The sequence below is a fragment of the Antrostomus carolinensis genome, unplaced genomic scaffold, assembly GCF_000700745.2.
Source record: "Antrostomus carolinensis isolate BGI_N321 unplaced genomic scaffold, ASM70074v2 scaffold25585, whole genome shotgun sequence".
Classification (NCBI taxonomy): Eukaryota; Metazoa; Chordata; class Aves; order Caprimulgiformes; family Caprimulgidae; genus Antrostomus; species Antrostomus carolinensis.
This window is the reverse complement of record NW_010317418.1, coordinates 1-21662: the sequence shown is the minus strand read 5'-3', so window position 1 is coordinate 21662 and position 21662 is coordinate 1. Positions and strand designations below refer to the sequence as shown.

Sequence of the window (21662 nt, the reverse complement as noted above, 5' to 3'; positions counted from 1 at the left end):
TAACAACTACTGTAATGTTTAACCCATTAAAGTCTTCCAATACATGAATAAAGTCTACATAATTAAAATGATCATGAGACATGCTGCATACAATTAAAATGATGTCACAATGCATTTACAGTATTCTATATGCTATAAACATACCTTATGCACAACCATGTCTGGCAACATGTTTAAACACTATACTTATTTCTTTGCTAACATTTTTTGAAGATCAAGGTTTTTGAGTGCATATTGCATTTTCTTCAGGCATAGATATGGTTGACCTCAGTTTATATTTTGAAATCAATATATGTGATAGGACAAGGAAGCATATAAGGAAGTTGAAGTTAAATTAAAAGCAGGTATGAGCATGTATTTTATTATGGAGAAACAGACAAGTAAGATAGTAAAATCTGACTTCTTGTCACATTGAATTTTCTTCTACTACTCCATTATGGGAAACAGTATTTTTAGAATGTAAATTTTACAGAATCATCCCCAGACTGAAGTCTGTGGCATTCTGCTGTATCCCCAAAGAATTACTTACACAATCCCACTGATTCAAATTCAAGCCACTCATTTAATGGTACAACTCTATGCAGAATTAAAAACAAGGATCCTTTCAGACTTTAACAATGTGTTTATGTATTTTCATCTGTATTTTTTCTATTGGTAGCAGCTTAGTGAATTTGTCTGATGTTATCCTGTTGAATTTAATTAGTCTGTTTCTGAAAGGAAGCTGCATGCAGCAACATTAGTGTAGCATAGACATCTTTTGCTGTACAGAAATAAGACTATTCAACTTAGAAAAGCTGGATCCTAACGTGGATAAAAGAACCCAGGTGTCTCATGTGCACAAGAAAGGCAATATTCAGTCAGCCTGGCTGTGAATTTACAGCACCCCAGCTTCTCCATGCTACCTGTATGTGGTCACTTCCATCATAGGTAATTTGGTGAGTTCCACCGGAGAGCAATTCAGCGCACTTACAATCTGAATCATCTTCTGACTTCTTCTGAGTGACTACACAGCACATCCAGTTAAACTAGGTTTATCATTTAAGGGGACTCAGTTAAATGACTAAAATCAGACAGCTCTTTGTAGCGATGTCTATACTTATCTTTTGGGGCATGACCTGGGATTTTGGTCCTCTGGTCATTCGTTAAGGCATCTGTGGAGAAACACCACTGTTCCTGCCTGGGAGCCATCTGATTTCCACGGAAATCAGAAGATCGTGGTGGGCAGGAGGTAAACTTTGCATTTTTAAATCTTACCATGACAAGGAACGGGGATGTACATGATGAGGACTGCTGGGCTAAACAGAGCAGCAATTTAGTAATTCTGAGTTACCTCAGTTTGGAAGTTTAATTTAAAACAATAATTCAGATTTTACTAGGTTTTTCTAATTCTGCAGTCAATTCACTTTTTCTGCCTGTATTTGTTTTGAGGTATAGTCACTGTGTATCTGCAATTTGTTATTCCTATAGAGACCTACTTTTGTAGGTTATCACTTTTGATCTTTCAATTATTATGATTTGAAAAATGGAACAATAACAAACACTACCATATGAAAAGTCATTCCTTTTCCTGAGATAGAGAACACTTCAGCGTATAAGTACTTCCAAACTGATTTTCTGAAAGTGATTTAGACTTTAAAGAGTCATAGAGCTAATAAGAATAATGAGGCAAAACTGCAATGCCAAATAAAGCACTTATCTCTAGAAAAATGTTTTTGCATCAGAGGTTCCATATTACTATAAAGACATTGCAGTATTGCAAGATTTATATTCTGAAATCTGTGAAATGTTAGCAGCAATAGCACAAATTTGTAACTTTCCAAGGATGATACAGGATGCTGATTTCTTGCGAAAAACAGGAGAGAGGAGAGACAGGAAATGATCTTACAAAACATCTGCAAAATAATCTGAATTGCCTTTAAAGTACTGAAATGCATTTGTGATCATGTATTCTGACTATGTATCAAATTGGAAATTAAAGCCTTTTAAAAATCAAAAGGAAAAAATTTGAATACAGTATCCGAAAATTAATCATCTTGAATCTTGAAGAAGCCAAATAATAACTACTGAACTCCTGCACTGGGGAAAAGAGGAAAATAAAATACCTGCCTGCAAAGATAATTTTCTTTGAAGTAGTAGTCTAAATGTAAACCTACTCCTATAAACTAACTAAAACCAAGTGGTTATATTTAGACTATCTAAAGAAAAAATGAAGCAAAAATGGTAATAATATCAATTGCTTTCTAGACATTATATAAACTACCAAAATATTTCACAGAAAAATGGAAATACAACTCGTGTAGAAATGTGGCCAAAAACATATAAAAGATACTTCCTTAGTACACAGAAATAAATAGAAGCTTACCTTATTCATTTTTATGAAGACCTGAGCACAATCAACTTCCACTACAGTCGCTACCTCACAGTTCAGAACCTTCAGAAGGAGCTTCATGCAGACTAGCAGGAGAAAGTGCAGCACCTGCCATCAGAAGCATGCCCAGTTTGCAGGTGAGGCCTGAGCAACCAGCAGATGAGTGAGGTTTTGGAAAGTTGCAAGCTGTGTAGTCACAAGATTATATAAATTATATAAATGATATAATCACAAGATTATATTAATTGCCTCCTTCCTCTCCTATTTTCCATGTTTGAAGTTCAACTTTGTGTTGCTGTGTAAAAGCTTTTGTCCAACTTGAAGAAACTGAGGAACAGCTCAATTAGTTGTTGCAAGCTAAAACCCCAGGGAAAAGCAGGATACAAAGGTAATTAAAGAATGCTATGTAAGGTTGAACTATAAATTGGAAAAAAAATGTATATTTCATGCAGCAGGGAGAGGGGTGCTTAAACATCAGCATCAAGTACCATTTTAGATGTCTAGAGGACCTGGAACATCTTAATGTGGGAGACCTGTGCTCTTCTGGCCTGGTAGATGGAGCCAAGGGAAGATTCTCCGGGGTGCCTAAATTGACATTTGTCACTCTGCATTGTTAAATCTGACCCTGACACAGAAATGGGAGGTGACTAGGATGTGGACTAGCCTAGGACTGCCGGGCTAAATATAGAAGTAGTATAGTAATTCTGAGTTACCTCAGTTTGGAATTTTAATTTAAAAAAAAAAAAAAAAAAGAAAAAGAAAAAAGAGAGATCCAAATAGATCTGACATACTGCTAACTTCCAGATGCAATGAAATATCTGAGGTACAGCAAAATGAGTTATAAGCTTGGCCTGCTGGAATCTGAACAGTCAAAAAAGTATTGAGTGGTGAGTGTTGAGGCTGCTTGTGCTGGGACATTCTTTGATATGGAGAAAGAGTTATAGCAGAAAGTCAGTCAAAAGTGTAAGGAAACAATGGAGTCAAGTAAAATGTTACTAGCTAAGACAAATACAACCAGGTACTGCAGCAAAACATCGTTGCATTTGGTTGCATAACAATGTTGCAAGAACAGACAGCTAAGGTTCCATATGTGATTTTAACATTTTTCATTCCACACATTTTGAATAATTAACAGTGAAAATTAACATTCTATTGGATTTTAGGCAATATAATGTATTTTTCTAACTATTGAACTTGCAAGGTCTACTGTTCAAAAACTAGAGCTATAAGAAAACAGACAAATCCAATGCTTGGTTCTTAAATCTGTACTGGGACGCATAAACGTCCATTTTATGGCCTCCAGTGTCAAAGCAAACAGCCAAACACAACTTTAGAATATTGTTTATAGATATTTTACAACTAGTTTATTGAGAGCCTGGAAACACATTTGGTTGAAGGAAGTCACATTTTTTTATTAACAAGTTGATAGCACTGTCAAAAGGAATATAGTCTAGAATAACTTACCATTCTATTACTTTTACTTGTAAATCTAATTATTGTACAGAATCAGTGCTATGAAAAATTCAGCATTAGAGAAACTGAAAAACAAAACCAAAAAGCATTAAAAAAATTTCTGAGGAGAGTGTCTCATTCATTTAAAGAATACTTGTGAGCAGGGCATGTAATAAACAGCTTACTTTCCCTTACGTGATTTTTACTTTATCTATACAAGCACTTTCAGTTTTAGAACTAGTCTCCTTTGATACATTCCAATATTTTCCTTTGTAATCCTTAGAACAGCAAGGTCAACAAACACATATTTAAGCACTTTTCAAAATAAGGTAATATAACTAGAATTCCATAAACTAGACATCAATTTTATTATTATCTACTCTATGCAGCAATCCAGCTATTGGTAAATAGGCATACAACAGAAATCAAATTCTCCTAACTGGATTTGAAGGCTTCATTCTGTAAAAATGACTGCAACTTTTTTTCCCCAGCACTTACAATGTATTTTGTTTATATGTTTTACAAAATGCCATCAAATATTCCAAGAAAGGGCTTGACATCATTGATTTCATCATCAAGAAGATATCTAATGAAGATTAAGCAAACAAAAAAATTAAATTAGGTACAGTACATCAAAACCTATAAAATCAGGAACACTATACAAAGTACAGTCAAGAGATACCAAGACAAGCAAAATAATTTTCAAGTCTTTTCCTTTCCAAGAAAAGCTAATAGCTAGTATTATTGTGAAAATGGAACTTTCAAAAATGAATGTTATAAATTAACACATTGCCTAAAGGTCTGTGTTCCATGAAGAACTTAAGCACTGGAACACTGAGGCAACAGAAAAACATACACACTTTTATTACCTGGGATCTAATTGTTTTTCCTGTTCTTTTGTGAAAATAAAAAAGTCCTCTTTTGTAGTGAATTTAGAAGAGTCTGAGATTGTTTTTGAGATCGAAGAACACTGTATGTTTTTCAGCTCTTGTGAAGGATTTGAATGCTTTTTTTCTTGAAAACTGAACTGCAATGTAAATGTTAGTAAGTGCATATGGTTAAAAAAAACTAACCAAAAGAGAAACTGCCAGACTGTCATTAGTATGTAGTATAGATATTTATATTGACATTACAGTACTTGAAACAATAAATATAATTATATACTTGGATGACTTGCAGAATCACAGTCAAATTGAGTAAATAGTTCTGAAGTCATGCTATGTAAAGTAAATTCAAATCCTAGTGCTTTGTGTCATGAATATCACACTGAACATAGGATGCATGTGTGTTTGGACAACACAGAAAGGTTCAGAAATTCAGTATGTCCAAACTGATTCATAAGCCAGATATGGTCAATATATTTACATATGAAATACTTTATTATAGGAAATTCTGTTATAAAAATATTTTTACTCACCATATTTATATTTCCGCTCTGTACAGATAAATTCACTTTCAATGTGCTATTAACCACAGGAATAACTGAGTTTTGAATACTGCTCTCATCCTGTAATGTGCATGAACTGAAAATATCAAGTTGAATAATTTACGTATTTTTACAGAAGTGCAAAATGATTTACTTTTCAGTTCAGGATTTACTATTTATTTCCCTCCACACTTAAAAAAAAAATAAATTGGTGTCATTCAACAGTTTGTACCTTTTAAAAGTTGAAATTACACTCGCTTTTATGAGTGAACAACCTTCTATATATTTAATTATACAGATACATGTGAAACACAGACAATAACTTTAATGGAATAAAACTGTAATAAATTATATAATGCTTACTCTTTTGAAATGTCATTTGTGGCTTTGCTTCTTGTATATTGGTAAAGTGGTTCACACTCATCTGGAATTTGAAGGCAGATATTTCCATGTTCCATAAAAGAGTGAAAGTTTTTAAAACTTAATCACAAAACAGCTGAAAATGCTTGTAAATGTTTTACATAATACAATAAATTATAGTTTGAAAATTATTCAAATGTCCTAATACTTGAAATATTTCTTCTGTGGGTTTTGGGCTAATGTAACAATAAGCAGAGATAAACAGTCAGATAAATTAACAAATACGCAGTTGCAGGCCATCAAAAAAGTTTTAATTATGACTTTTTCAACTCTCCCTTCTGTATTAGATTTGTCTCAATATAGGTGACATTTAAGGTAGAATAATAAACCTGGTGATCAAGTCAGTTAACCAAAAAGTTTCAGGTACTTCTATTCATTGTACACTATAATAAATTATTCTCAAACAATAGCCTGTAAAATAATTTGTACACAGGAAACAAAGAATTTTGTTACAATAACCTTACCTAATTCTCTACTGGCAAAGTTGCTAGCAAATACTAATTTCTCATCATCAATATCATCCCAAACATCATCTCTCATTGCAAAGTCCACATCCAAAATATCTGAAAAACAAGATCTGCTTTTATCTTTTATCTGTATCAGTCAGATAAACTTTTTCTTTTTTTTTTTAAATGCCATCGCCTCTTGGCTCCTTTCACCCACAAACACTGAACATTTCCAAGAAAAAGCTGTAATACATTTGTAATGGACAAGTACAACAAAAACGGTTCTATGTTTTACCACCAGTTGTTCAAGCTGGTGAAAGGAGGATTGTCACATATGCATTTTTCACTCAGCATTATTTTGAGAAAAGTTATCCTCAGTGTAGATTCTAGAAAAACAGGCCTTATAAAAATCACTGCAATTTTATTCTTTCCCTTTTTCAGAAGCATTGTTTGATTCAAAATTTAATACTTTTAATTCAGTCTGTCCTTCTCTCCACAGTTTTCCAAAACACTGAATGCTGTCTTCCTCCCATACATCTAATGTCTAAGAACTAGCCATGAAAAACACATTTTCAAGCATTGTTGTTAAATACCTTTTTTCTGGTGCAAAGAAGACTTTCCTGTTTCCTCTCTTACTCTCTTTTTTTTTTCCCTTTTGTTTGTTGTATTCTCTCTTTTCATCACCAATACAATTCTCTCTGCCTATTTTTTTCATCTCTTCTGCCATACTACCTTCCAGAATCAGACAGTGCTGGAATCTTCATTCTGTTGTTACGGCCCTAATATGCCTAAGAAAGCCTGATCCAGGTGTCCCTTTCAAGAGAGGGGGAGCAGGACAGGCTCAAATAAAAAAATCCTGTTCCACAGACAGTCAACACTAGGAAGGCACTGCTATTGTAATTTTGGATGTGCTTAGTCAGCACAGTGCATTATTGCACAGACACACAGATAAAGTTTAAATATTTAAAATATTTAAATAAATTATAGGTTTAGGTTACTACAATTTCACAGTATATTCTTAATTACCTACTTTTTTTGGTATGGAATTGAAAGATACCATTGTACAGATGCAGTTAACCCTATAAAAAATTGTGTGAACCGATGCTTTACTTCATCAGAACTATTTTTAGTGCATTTTTTTAAATGCAGTCGGCCCAATAAATATGGCCAAGGTTACCTTTTCTGCTACTATTTAATGGAGATGGTTTTTAGTCAGCAATATCTACTATGTCCCCTTGATGCTGCACGATTTGCCTCAAGATGTTCTTGAGCATCGACTATAGCTATACTGGCCTATCCATCTGTCTTCCCATGACTTTATTCTTTTAACACAATCACATCATAGACTGACTACCCACCTCCCCCAGCAACTGATGATAAGACTACGCAACAGTCTTCCTGCTGCTAATTATTAGCCAAATTAACCAAAACTGGATTTACGTCAATCTACTGTCACCAAATACAATAGCAAAAGGCATGCATTGAGGAGAGCATCAGTTATATACTGATAATGAAGACTCATCATTTAATACCAAATATGAAAACATTTGTGGCCTTTCCAGTGGAACAGAAACAGAAAGAGGAAAATTTTTTCCAGGTAGAGATGTTTGACTAGTTATGAACTCAGTTACAGGATGGTCACACTTTGTCAACTACCAAACAAAAGCTCGTATTTCACTAACTTCTTCCAGCAGAAAGGGAAAAGAAGAAAATGTATAGATACAGGGGTAAAATACCTCTTGTACTACAAGTGGCTTCAGTAGAAATACATTACAGTCATACTTTCAGGAAGTATTTATAAATTTGGACTCTCATATGTTTTATTTAGTCATTACTGTTTTATTTAAAGTTACATATAGATGCTTAGATCTGCATTAGAAATTCTTACCAATATCAGAAAGAAAGTCAATTAAAGGCACTACATTTCCCTATACATTCAGTGTTCTATAATGCTATACTGGTTGCTGTAGTGATTTCAGCAAGTCTGAGTTTACAAGTATATTCAAATCAAAATAGTGAAAAATCATAATTTCAAACATTAACAATAACTTACTACTCTTTCCATAATTCCAGGGTTGGAGTTGTTTCTGAGATCCTCCTAAGCTACTACCATTATCTCCCTGGTCCACTGAAGGTGATGAAGACAACTGTCCATTGCTAGAACTATGAAAAAAAAAAAAGAAAAAAAAGAAATCAGTGACACGTCAGTAAAACAGTTACAGGAAGTTGTAAAATAACTTTATTCAGAAAACAGTTTTTATTTGTTAACAACTTAACATACTATCTAAAGTAAGACAGATTTCTTTGTTACTTATACTAGCCAGTACCTTGGCAATTCCAGCAACAAAGATTTAGGTGTAAAAGCAAATTGTTTGAGATCCACATTTTGAGCCTGATTTAACATCTGCATCTAAAGAAAGCAGATTATTGTAACCAATAAGATATAAACATATTGAAAAGCATTATTTTTAACAATCTTAATGACATCATCAATACTGTATCAAGTTAGTATAATTTTCAAAGATCATATATAAAATCTTTCTGTCTGCTTATCTAATGTAACCAGTTAAAAAGGTTTGAATTACATGCTTCTAGTGGGGTTATCTAAGTACCCTGGCAAAGCCAGGCTGGTTATCACCAGCTCTCATCTGTGTTGGCTATAGGCTAAATCATTCTCTACTGCGACCAAACAAGCAAACAAAACTGTGAGGAGGAAATAAAACGCTCTAGTATCTCAAAACCATTTTTGCTGCAGAAAGAACTAGTTTAGTACATTCAAAGGGATCAAGTGTAAGCCAGTAAATCTTTCAGAGGTTAAAACCCAAAATGGTTGGTTTTCTTATAAACAAGTGTAACTACCTGTCAATGCAAAAATATCTCTTAGTAGCACTACTCTGATAAATACCACTTTTTGTTTTCATTCAGGTCATATTTTGCCAAAACAAAGTCACAGGACAGTACCTTCCAACAATGCCACTGTACCTCACCCACCACAATCTAGAAAATTCCATAAAAGTAAAAACAAGGAGTATATGCACAGAAGTGGATCATTGGAAGCATTCCAAACAGCAGCAGAACCTCTCAAAGAATCTTGTACCTTTGATACCTTTGTACTTCTTTGCTTTTTGCATACCATACAAAAAAGACAAACTTGAATGTTCATATTTAGTCATAAAATTCTCTCTGCAAACAAATATATACACATACATAACAGATTAAAATAAATCTATTAAATGGCTGACTATTCAAATGAACCTTTAACCGTTTTACTGGGGGTACAGATGAAATTGAGTTTCTGCTCCTTAAATCAGCTAGGTACAAAGAAAATTTTGAATCTCCATTCATCTCAGACTTTGGAAGTACTCCAGTTTTACCTGAGAAAAGGAATTAAAATAATATTCAGATTAGTTGAGAAGGGATAAATCTTAATTCTTTCCAGATCAATGGAAACTTTGCCACTTAGCTTAGTAACTTCTATTAAAAGATCCTAAAAGATTTAACACACTAATTAAAGGACTTAACACACCAGTATTTATGTAAAAGCTTGACATTGCTTTTAAATCATATGCTAGATGTTCTGAAAAATATTATTAATCATTGTAGTGCCTAAAAAAGGGTTACTGACAGAGCTTTTTATTACTGCATCACAGCAACAACTCAGGTCTGACTCTTGCTAACATTGCTTCTGTTAATGTAGCTATTGGTATACATTAAACTATCCTAAATTATATTTATCTAAAAGTAACAGAAATAGTAGATTTAATGAAACTCACAACAGTCATGTCCACACGCATCTTTATTTTTACAGCGATGGTTGCATTCTCTGTTTCCATATTTCTTGTAGGTAATCTCTTGTTTAGATCTACCTCCTAGATAAATAAAATACAGAAGTGATTTTTTTTTTATTTCATATGTATTGTTGCAAAAGTACCTAAGGCAGTAAAACACAGGCTAAAAGTAATTTGGGTCACTAGAATATTGCTGGCTTCAACAAAACGTTGGGCTGCTCAAACAATGTAATTGAAAATAAATTAATCAATGCTACTGAAAGAGAGAGGCACTACTACAATCCCAAATTCAAGCAGTAACATTAGAGACCAAACACTCATGATTTTTCTTTCAAATTCATCAAAGAATTGCACTGTAGTCCTTGACAAGCAGAAGTAGTAGCATTGTATTTTACTATACTTGAGAAAGAAATGGTATGGATAAATAAAGATCTAGCTCTCTACTCTCTATTGAAAGTAAATTCAATTTTGAGTTGGCTTTGGTATTAGCCAGATGGTGGGATCTGACTGTTTACCTGTATCTACTTTAGCTGCTGGCAGACTTCGTGGTGACCCATAACACATATCAAGTGAAGACTCAGCTTTCAGTTTTTGATTTGTAACCACTTTACTTCCCACTGTTTTAGGTGTTAAGTAAAAGGCTGTATATGCTTGCTGTATATCAAGGCCAACTTTAAAAAAAAAGGACAAAAATATTTAAAATTACTATAAACCATTTCTAAACTACTGATCACCTTCAGTTTTCTAAACAGCTTAAGAAAGTATAAATGTTTATTAAAAGATCATGGAAATTTGTTAAGATAATGTACAATTAAAAGCACATTAATGGAATCTTTATGATTGATACTAAAAATCCCAAAGATTTTCAGAATTAAAGATCTGGTTACTCACTGAGTAATAAAATTAGTTCCTTTAACAGAATTTTTCTATATTTATCTATGGCTTTGCACTGCTGATATAATTTTAACTTTAAAATTGTACTACAATCTATGTTACAGGAGTATCAGCAGTTCAGTATTGGCAAAGGCATAAAGTAAGTATATTGATAGTACTTTTGAAGTTGAATGCTAATAATGGCTCTAGTTCTAATTAAACCAAGATTCATATGAAACTATGAGAAACACCATTTGTAAGAAGAGTAATTTTGTCTTTTGTTAGGCAAATACTGCTGGAAAATCAGACAGGTTATTTTAAAAAAGGGAATATTTCCTTCATGTCTGAAACAGAAGCAGACTTTAAAATAAGTAGAGACTAGGAAGACCTGCTTTTAGTCTAAATTCACTGTTACCAATTTCAGATAAATCAACTGTTTTGTTGAGTTTTACAGAACTTGGTACAAATTGTAGATAGCCAAGTAGTAATAAAAAGAAATTTTTTCTTCATCTCTGGTAAGAAAACCCTCCTTTTTCCTGAGCCACAGCTTTAGTCATAGGAGTACAGATTATTCCAGGCTTGTTTATTGTAATAGTCTCAACATTCAATGTTTATCATGGAAGCATCAAGTATACTTCAGTTAATCTAGCACAAAGCAATCTTCTTTACAGGTGGGGCATAATGACAGAATTTAATACAGCCATTCTGTTTTCAAATTGTACTTCAAAGTTCTGTTTCAAGGTCATCACTATCTCTCCTCATCTGCTTCTGTAGTTTCAATTCTATGAAAACTGACACTGAGGGGATGAATGTTTAAATCTACACACTTTAAGCCACAAAATTTTCCAGTGTAGGAATTTCTTGCTACTGAACTGGAGATGAATCAGCATCTAATACTTTTTTATCCCAATGCAAAATCTAACCATTCACAAAGACAGCTCTTCCCACCATAAATAACATATCAAACTGACAGGTTATCCCTATTAAAGTTAATTTAACTTGAAGGCAAAGGGCAAAAGAGAATCCTAATCTGTACCAGCAGAGCAAAAGACTATCTCCTAGTAATAGTTTCTATGTTTTCTAGTTTATTAATATGCTAGTAAATGAAACAAACATACGTAATGAGGACTGTTAGGCAATAATCTATGTACGTTACATACCTTACATATATTCAATGTAAAAAACTTGTAATAGAATTTTGTTTCCAGAGAATTTAATTTTATTATATTTTTGGCTTGATAGTTTATTTAAAAATTCTTATGCAGTTTTTTTTTTTAATTAAAAGCATACCAATTAACCTACCATAATCAGAACTAATTAAATTTACACTAATGTCCTCTGATTCAAGAGCTCTTTTCACTTCAATTTTCTTCATCCAATTTCCAGTTTTCAGCAGCACAGAATCCCTGTAATGTATCAGTAAAGTTCTGTTAGACGTGGACAATGAAAACAAGACTTTTACTATGGCAACTGTAACCAAGTGAAAGAGCCTTTATTTGGTCTTAGTTCTTGGATTTTGCTTGATAAGTGGCCTAAGAATAACCTTCCAATAATATATGACTTATGGCTGTAAGAGAGCCAGGATCCCACAGATCAGTTTCAGTTCTGCCAAAAGTACCAGACTTCGGCCAGAACTCATGTGAAGGTCATGCAGTTGGCAAAGATTTTGTTTCTCTTCCCCATCTTTGACAACTGGAGAATTTAATTCCATCTCTGAGTGAAAAACAATGTTGACAATATGATACAATTAAAGAAATAGAGCTAATAAAAGTAACAATTTGAGAATGTATCTTTTTAATAGATATTTTACTTGCTTTATATTTATGTGGAAATGATTACTTCCATAATATGACATCAGTGTCACACAGATAGTTACCCATACCCTCTGTACTGACAAGCACAGTGGCATGTTTTGGGGGGTTTTGAATCTTGTGCAGCATTTTAAATGACAACAGTGACCAGAAAATGCTGTAGGATAAAGAATACCATTGTACCATTTAGCATCAGAACAAAGTATTGCAAAAACTGCAAGTCACAGAAAGCATTAAAACCCAACACCCTTAAAAGATGGGAGGCAAAAAAACCCCTGATAATACATACATAATTTTCTGATTAAAAATTACTTGGTTGTCAGCATCTCCTATGACCAGTGTAACATAGTGAAAGTCTGTTGCTGTTCTCTTAGTCTGTAGCTGCTCATAGTTTGTTAATTTGACGGTTACCAAGATTTCAGCCAATGTATCACTGTATTTTGGAAGCTAGGAAAAAATGATAGAGAATACGACATAACTGATAAAATATGCAAAGTAAAATACATGCCCTTCCATAAAATTTTATCTGTGATACAAGCACAAAAGCTAGATTCAAGCAATTTAAATTTGTAGCACAATTTTTATTTGTTGTTCTTAGACACTATTATACAGTACTAACTTGCCCATAGCTGAATATCCTAAATTTGATTAAGTATTGAGAATAAAAGATGGTCTACATTAAGCCTGTGAAAAATCCTCCTCTGTTGAATGTAAAGAGAAAGATGCGAGAAGAAAATTAGGTATATTTTTCCATACCAACATTCCTCTATAAGATATTTATAATAGATCATACTCACCTGGTATTATGTCAAACGAAAAACTAAAATAGACCTGATCATTCTAACAATAGCATTTAACACATTTATTGAGTTTCTAACTTCAAAGGTGTCTTCATTTGTACCAACTCCACAAGACACTTAAAGGCTAGTTTTCACATTTTGCACTTCAGAAAGGTGGAGTGGCTATGCAACCTTTTTAAAGACAAAATGCACATCAGAACCTTAAAGATTTTGATTGCACATAGAATTGCACCCTTCATTTGATAGGGGATCAGCTAGGTTAACGTAGTAATTTAGTGTTTCTATATATTCCTAAGGTGATGTACAAAATAAACATAAGTTAATGCTTCAGTAACTTTTATGTGGATGTTTTTCTGTTTCTAGGGTTTGTTGATGTTCAGGATAGAAGAGACATCTCAGATTCACATGTAATTCTAGAATGGAAAATATACTAGTTTGCATGTGTAACATAACATGCAGTAACATAAAAGCAGAGGGGGACGGGGGGAGAGAGAAGCCAATGTATTATAAGGAATGTCTATTCCAAGGCTCTCCTTTGATGTTTAACAGTTTCATTATATATGCTAAGGTGGAAGGAGGCCACAATATTGTGTAATCTTCTATCAGTGAAGGCTCAAAATTTCTCTAAGTCAGTATTTGCTCTTTCATTTAATAATATAAGCATAAAACCATAAAATAAATAGAAAATCATTTACCTGTTCAATATCAAGTTCATATTTTGGAAGGTGCAAGACAGACTCTTTTATCTGGTTTCCAAAAGGAGGATGTCTGTTTAAAATCTGCAAAGATTTAATTTCATTTCTGATACATTCAGCTGATCAGAGATGCCAACAGAAATGTAAATCCAAGGAATCAAAGTCACCAGAGTAATTATGCTATAAACAAAAGCCCTTATCACTCCTGGTTCTCTACTGTCATTGATGCCCAGAATAGCAACATAGCCAAAAGAGAATCCCAATACTTTTTCACGTTGCTACCTCTTCTGTTCAGGCAACAGACAATGTACTAGCCAGTGACCTCAAAACCTGACTACTCAGGTTTTATATGAGGTGACTCTTCTGTGTTGCCCTAGCATTAGTCAAAACAAAAAACACAAGGACAGGAAAACTGCAAAAAGGGGCAAAAAAGAAAAAATCTAATTCCTAAAGCCAAACCAGAAAAAAACCCAAGTAAGATCTATTTCCTTTAGAAATCCGTTAAACCTGCCAGAACACTAGAAAAACAGTTCCCTCAGAAAAGAAGCCAAAAGACAAAGAACTTGTCCTGGATAAAATCTAACTTCCTTAAAATAAGAAGTGCTGTATAGATGATTCAGAAGAATTTTATTCTATGACTATCTTTAACTAAAACTAGCAATAATGGCAATTTAGGATTCTCATCATTCATATATATTAAGAGAAACTGTAAATACATATTCCCTTTTGTATTTTTTATAACAGTCCTAAAAGGGAAATGCAAATTTTCCTTTGTTTCAAAAATGATGAAATTGTATTTATTTAAGCAACTGCTTTCCAAAACCAGGCAAATCAGTGAAATAAACCACATTAAATTTGCTAGAACAAACCATCATACACATTTTCAACTAAAAATAGTAGTAGTCACATTTTTTTAATTCACTAGTATAAATAAATAAACCACTTAAAACACTCAATTTTGCTGACAATCATATAGCAGATATATATTAACCATATCGCCTTTACTGGTAATGGTATTAATACTCAATATTTTCATTATTATATTTATCTGCATACAGAATAATAAATTACCAATTCAAGTTCTCTTGCATTTGTGTCTTCTATTTTTTTAAATGATGTCAGCCCAGCATTTACCATGGCATTTGACAGTGATACACCTGTGAAAAATTTAAGTTTTATGCTGTTAAATGACAATCACTAATCTCAAATTATTCTCAACAACTGCATTATAGCAGGTAAAACCAAACCAGAAATCATTTTATAGTATGCTTGTCCAAGATTTTGTTCCCAGGAAATCACTATATTTCTTTTCAGTTGGTTATATGTTTTAGTATTATTTAATTTCACTTATCCATTAGAAAAGAGAAATGCAATATAAACCAAACATTAAAACATTCAATATTTCAATCCTGACAATTTTTAGCTACATATTCTAGAGCAAAACAGAATTTAGACTACTTTCTGCTAGAGTCAATAAACATTTTCTGAATACATATGATGAAAATAAGCACACCACACAGCATTCTTCATCTCATAAATTTTTTTCCCTATCCAAGGAATTATTTAACTGTGTTAAAGGCATAAGGATCTCAATTGTTTTTGAGCAAGTTAATAATTAAATTCACTCAAAAAATATTTGTTACAATCTTCTAGGAGGCTTTGCAGATTTAACAAAAAAATGCTCCCATGTCTTTATCTGCCACAAAGCACATACAATCTTATTCTTCTTCCTGATTCCCAGTTCTTTCAAACTTCCAGTGAGATTGAGAAGTCATCACAGCATATGAAAAGGCATTTCCCTTACCTGGAACTATAGCCTACTACAATAATTGCAATAATTTTAGATAAAAGATACTTATAAAGAGTATGTGGATTCTTCATACAAAATTCTGTTGAAACAGGAAAAGAAATCTGAGACTTAAGTGGGAAATGTCTCAAGAGACTCTTAGGTTGCTTCTTGGAAGATGTTACAGAAATAAGAAAAGACTCCTTTCAACTCAATAATTTAATGATTTAGAGAAACAGAAGACCTTTTGTTCTTTTACGTGTATTTGAACATGTTTTGGATCTGACTTAGGGAAAGCATCTTCTACCATCTCCCTTCTCCTTTGCAGAAGCTCTGCAAACAGTCTGAAGACTGAAGACTCACTTGCTACTTCTGCAGCTACTTCAGTTTCTTTATAAGTGAAGCTGAAGACTAGTTCTTTTGTCATAATTTGTAAATGGCAGAACGGTTTCCACCAGTGAAGAAAATATATTTATAAATAAGACTTTTTCTCTTTGTCTTTATCTATTTCTGAGCAAGAAAAAAATGGGAGATGGAAATAAACTGAACAAGTAATAAAGGTGATAAAATCCTGGATGGCGATTGATCATTAGCCTGTCAGTCAGAAGTCAAGGGGCAGTTGTAGAAATGCAGTAAGAATTCAGCTGAATCCTCAGTCTCAGAAAGGCAAAATATCAGTTAAAGAACAGTCACTCTTATAAAGGAAATAATGATTGCTAAGGTTTTTTTAAGATTCAAAAAATAATATACTGAGATAAGAGTTAAAAATTAGGGATTTCTGAGTATATTACATGGTATCAGTAAATTTCTAGGAGCTCAAAGAATTCATTTAACTTCACAAAAACACAGAATAGGCTTAGGTGCTACAGCATGACAGAGGTTTTGAATCAGACATATAGGATATTCCATATCATATGACATAATTTTCAGTATATTGATGATGGTTGACCAGAAAGCTCTCAGATTTTCCTAGGGCGCTTGGGCTCTCTCTCTTCTGGGATTGCGGTTTCGGTTTTGGGATTGTCTCTCCTCCAGCATCACTAGCTTAGGACAGGCTGGGCATTGGTTGGTGGGTGGTGAGCAACTGCACTGTGCATCATTCACTTGTATATTCTATTATTACTGTTACCATTATTATTTTAATTATTTTATTTCAACTATTAAATTGTGGTTTATCTCAACCCATAAGTTTCCTCACTTTTACCCTTCTGATTCTCTTCCCTGTACCATCAGGAGAGGGTGAGTGAGTGGCCGTTTGGTGTTTGGCTGCTGGCCAGGCTAAAACCACCACATATAGGCACAAATTCAATATTTCATTCAGGAAAAGAGAGTGCCAGCAGACAGTTCAAAAGTTGTCTATGAGTGGAATAAATGGAAACCTGTAAGTTAGCAATTCTTTGTAACATATGCTGCAAAACCAGTGACAGCATAGGAAATAATTTTAAAAAAATAAAAATAAAAACAGGACAGAGGTGTATATATAGCACTTTTGTTATTAAAAAACTAAACCTGACTTTATTCTATTGAATATAGTGTACAGAAAAGGATTTGTCTACACTGCAAGTACCATGTTTATTCCACTCATCTTAACCCCCTAGAAATGCTGAACATGAGGCAGACTCCTCAGATGCCACGTGCACATTGGCACAGATCCAGAAGTATCATAGAATCATAGAATGGTTTGGGTTGGAAGGGACCTTAAAGATCATCTAGTTCCAACCCCCCTGCCATGAGCAGGGACACCTTACACTAGATCAGGTTACTCAAAGCCTCATCCACCCTGGTCTTAAACACTTCCAGGGAGGGGGCATCTACAACCTCTTTGGGCAACCTGTTCCAGTGTCAAGTAGTGGAAATGGGTTCCCACCACACTCTACTGTGCTGTGCACAAGCTAACAAGCCCCATTCCTGGCTTTGAATCCACAAGATTGAACCAAGACAGCTTCTGTGCCTGAGCTTGCAAGGCTGTAATGTAATGTACCACATGGATCTTCTGGCTTAGCTATTCTCTGATTTGCAGATCTTCATACTATATTGTTCTGTACGGAATAGATGTGTCTTTAAAGAAGAAACACAGAGAACACTGCAGTGAATTCTGAAAGCGTGAAGGTACGGTAATATCAGACATCAAAGCAGGAAGCTATACTATTACCTCAAACAAGTATAACTACATTTTTGTAATAGAGAAGGCTCCAAAATTTCTGAACTCTTTTTCAAATAATTATGACTTCCAGTCAGAAGTTCATCCAGTAACAAGATACAGTGATAGGAACAAGATTATTAGAAACTCGTGATCCTCATGTATAAGAACTTCATGCACAGTGAAGTTTTCTTTTTCATGATTCCTGTCAATGTAAATGCAAATTAAAGGGCTTCCATGCCTATGAGTAACAGGACCTACAGTAACAGCTGTTTGGCAAGGAAGGCATAGCCTAGTCAGAGATACGCAATCACACAAATGGGGAATATGCCCAAGATACTGAGATGAACATTAAGAATAAAGAACTCGGAAATACTTTGAAAGATTGAAGAAAATTACTTAACAGATTACTTTTATCATGACATGTTATTCTGACAACTGTGGTACTCAGTAATTAGGAGACTCATTTAATTATGGAAGCAGACACCTCAGAAATTAGCAGGCTAATTATGAGGTCTGATTCTCTATTAGAGTACACCCTTATAATTTATGACTAGTACCTACCAATTTTTTCCAATTGTTTAGACACATGAAGTGAATTTTCCCAAAGTCTGCACCTGAAACACTTTGCTAAAATCAACGAGTTTAATAAAGCAGAAAAGTTGTTCTTACATGATGCCAGAAAGTCAGATAACCCTGTAAAAATACGATTGACTTGTATTAATAAAATAAAATGTAGCTTACTATATGTACCAAAAAATGATTAAATTTTACCATACATCTAGTAACTCTTAATCCATTTCTAAATATTCTGCCAGTATCTTGTGTCAAAGTAAAGTCTTGAATAGGAATGCATCCTAGCTGAGCCTGAATAAGACTGGAAAAAAAAGGTTTTTTGGTATATAAGCCATACTGTAAGCGAAGCATAACAACATAAGAGTTTCTACTGGAAAACAAAAGAAAATTCAAAATAGAAACAGTGAAATGCAAGACCTGGTCCTTTATAAAATGATACAAATTTTAGCAGGGACTTCAACAGGCATAAAATGATAGCTTTTCGATAAAATGTAACAACACAATATAGTATTTACCAGTTTATTTTCATTTCTCTTGTTTTTATCTTCCCCTCCATTGGAAACCTATGTGCGAAAACACACATATTTTCTGCCAGTCCTTTTATTTATTGCTAAAAAGATACTTTCCTTTTTCTATGTAGTTATTTTTTTATACCTGATAGTTATTTTGCTCTTGTCTTTATTCAAAGAGTTCAGTATTTTCTTTTCATTTGTTCTTAACTTGACATCCAGAAATTCTGTGCAGTTGGAGATCATTGTAACCTGTAACAATTTAACTTTTTTATTAATTGTTTTTCTTTGCCATTTTTTCTACCACTTCTTCCAAATTTTGTTTAAAAAAAAAGCTTTTAAAAATTTTATTGTCTCAAGACTGTGACCATGAAAACGTGATCAATCAGTTCTTTCTAATACTGACCAACTTTCTTTCATCTTCCTGTAAAGGCTATTATCTAACAAAAGGGGAAGATTTTTCTTTCAGGTTTTAGATTACTGTTCCACTTGAAATTATCCAAAATCAATCACACTGCTAACATTTGATGACATACAAGGCAAACAGAAATAGTTTTTGCTCTCTGTTATGTATTTCACTTCACTTTCTTCATACTTTAGTAACAAAGAGCCACAGGAGAACGGACATCCTGTTTTTTCCATGGCCAATCTGTTCTACTATAGTATTTGCTTGAGAACAAAATGTCTTTTGTGACTTAACAGTAGCAGTAACAACCTTTCATCTGACAGAGGAAAATTACTTAAAACAGAAAGACAATAGCATTCCTTTAAAAGTAAAATCTGTTCTCTATGCAGCTGCTTTTTGCAATAAAAAACCCCTACCAAACCACAAAACAATACAGTGTTTAATACATAAACAGAGCAGCTTCAGAAACTTTGTATCTTCATAAGCAAGGTTAGTGAGGGGTGAAAGAGCTGGAAATCAAAAGATCTCAAAGCCTCAAAAATACTCCATATGGAATTTATTTAGATGTATTCTCTAAAACTTTCTACTTTATATAAACAAAGCCTGAGCTCTTTAAAATAAATAAGAACTCCTGCTTCTTATCTTTGATTCAGCTTAAAATAAATTGAACACATGTAAATTTTCTTTAAAAAGTTAAATTACCAATTCATTTAAAGTCTCTGTTCCCTTAATAGTGAAAAATTGTTTCACTGTATCAAATGCAATATAATACCACGCCATTAATCTTCCAGTCTCTGTAAAAGAAGAATATACATGCCAAGTATTTTTTAGTGTATTTTTTAAGTCACAAAATCAAATTAATTTTCTTATTTCAGGACTCTATGAGATTTACCACCACTGACTCAGTGTGTTATTGCCCCCAGCTGTCTGATGGATATCAGTAACCCCATCATAGAGAAGCAGAATGAAACATGTGTCAGTTAGTTTTCTCCAATGGAGATGAATTCACACCAATATACCAGACTCTGAACTGTGGTTGCTGAGAAGCCAACCACCTCTAGCAGAAGACTGCAGAGAAGAGCAGGTATAGATAAACCCGGTCCTTCACTGCACTGTGACACATCCAATTATTCCGTAATAATGTTTTAGAATTTTTTCCCAATCTGCAACAAAATTTCCAGCTACAAGAGAAGATCTATTCATGGATCAACATTAAGGGAATGAACTTCCATAACTTGCTCATATACTCTGGTCAAACAATCTTTCAGATTCAACTCTCTACTACATTTGTGTACTCCTATTAATGCGTCACAAGAATAGTTGTGACCCTTTGCAGTTCACTACTGTCTCAACATCACTTCTGAAAATCAATTTATTTTTAAAAAGCGTTACCTGTTGGTTTGAAGTTATTTGTTTCATCCATCCTGATCAAATCAAAAGATGATAAATCAGTTAAGTTCTTCAAACACAGTTCTGTTGACAATTTGAAAATATATGTATTTTTAGTACATGCAGAAAAAACTTAGATCTATGTACAAGCCAGAAACACCATCATCAAATTGCAACGAATGTACACCCAAGGAATTCCACTGAACTCAAGTAAAAGTTTTAGAAAATGATCCTGCTTCTGCTAAAGTTGGTGGCTAACTTCTGCCTGGGGAAAGTTCACTCAAAGATATTTGATACAGGACAACCCAACTCTTTTTCAGTAAAGCAAAAGTAGTAAAGTAAAATAAACTAAATGCACAGAATGTAGGCTGCCGTATTAAATTCTGAATGACAGACCAGAAAGCCCACAGTATTTATACAAAAGATTTCTGCTACAGTGTTAACACTTAAATGGCTGAAATTTCAAATATCCACAGGTATTTATGAATCCTTCATCAGAAATTTTCATACTGTATCAGGTGCATTTGTATTTACTTCACTAAACCGATTCAGTCAGGTATCTGCATGAGGATGACGAAAGCGTTTTGTTTTTCTCTCTTCCAAAACCAAGGTAATTAAAAGACAAAATTTACATTAATACAATGTTCAGAATTTAAAAGTAAGTTGGGAAAGCACTCAAAGTGATAGTTCTCATAGCAACGAGAAATCATTCACATTGTACATGAAATGTATAAAAACATGACTATATTGGGCTGACTCCAATGGAATGAAGTTCAA

The 21662-nt window shown here is 33.5% G+C and overlaps 1 protein-coding gene across 1 annotated transcript; it reads right to left on the bottom strand.

Annotated features, from left to right (window-relative positions):
* Positions 1–4339: 4339 nt before the first annotated feature.
* Positions 4340–20964, bottom strand: LOC104525432 (helicase for meiosis 1). Its single transcript, XM_029085110.1, has 20 exons — positions 20889–20964; positions 20199–20290; positions 19236–19342; positions 19097–19144; positions 18785–18882; positions 18570–18701; positions 15151–15236; positions 14080–14163; positions 12874–13031; positions 12076–12179; positions 10416–10571; positions 9886–9981; positions 9368–9486; positions 8440–8522; positions 8166–8275; positions 6131–6229; positions 5610–5670; positions 5238–5343; positions 4690–4847; positions 4340–4406 (listed from the first exon to the last, which is right to left on the bottom strand). The coding sequence occupies exons 1-20, from the start codon at positions 20917–20919 to the stop codon at positions 4340–4342; spliced, it is 1995 nt and encodes a 664-aa protein (XP_028940943.1). The 5' UTR covers positions 20920–20964.
* Positions 20965–21662: the final 698 nt, after the last annotated feature.

Bases quoted from the DNA above. Each gene is read 5' to 3' on its own strand.
- LOC104525432 (XM_029085110.1), bottom strand. From the start codon at position 20,919: ATGGATGAAACAAATAACTTCAAACCAACAG. The intron at 19,145-19,235 runs GTATAAAAAAAT...TTTCGCACATAG, and splicing joins AAGAGCAAAATAACTATCAG to GTTTCCAATGGAGGGGAAGA. The intron at 4,848-5,237 runs GTGAGTAAAAAT...TTTACATTGCAG, and splicing joins AGAGCGGAAATATAAATATG to TTCAGTTTTCAAGAAAAAAA.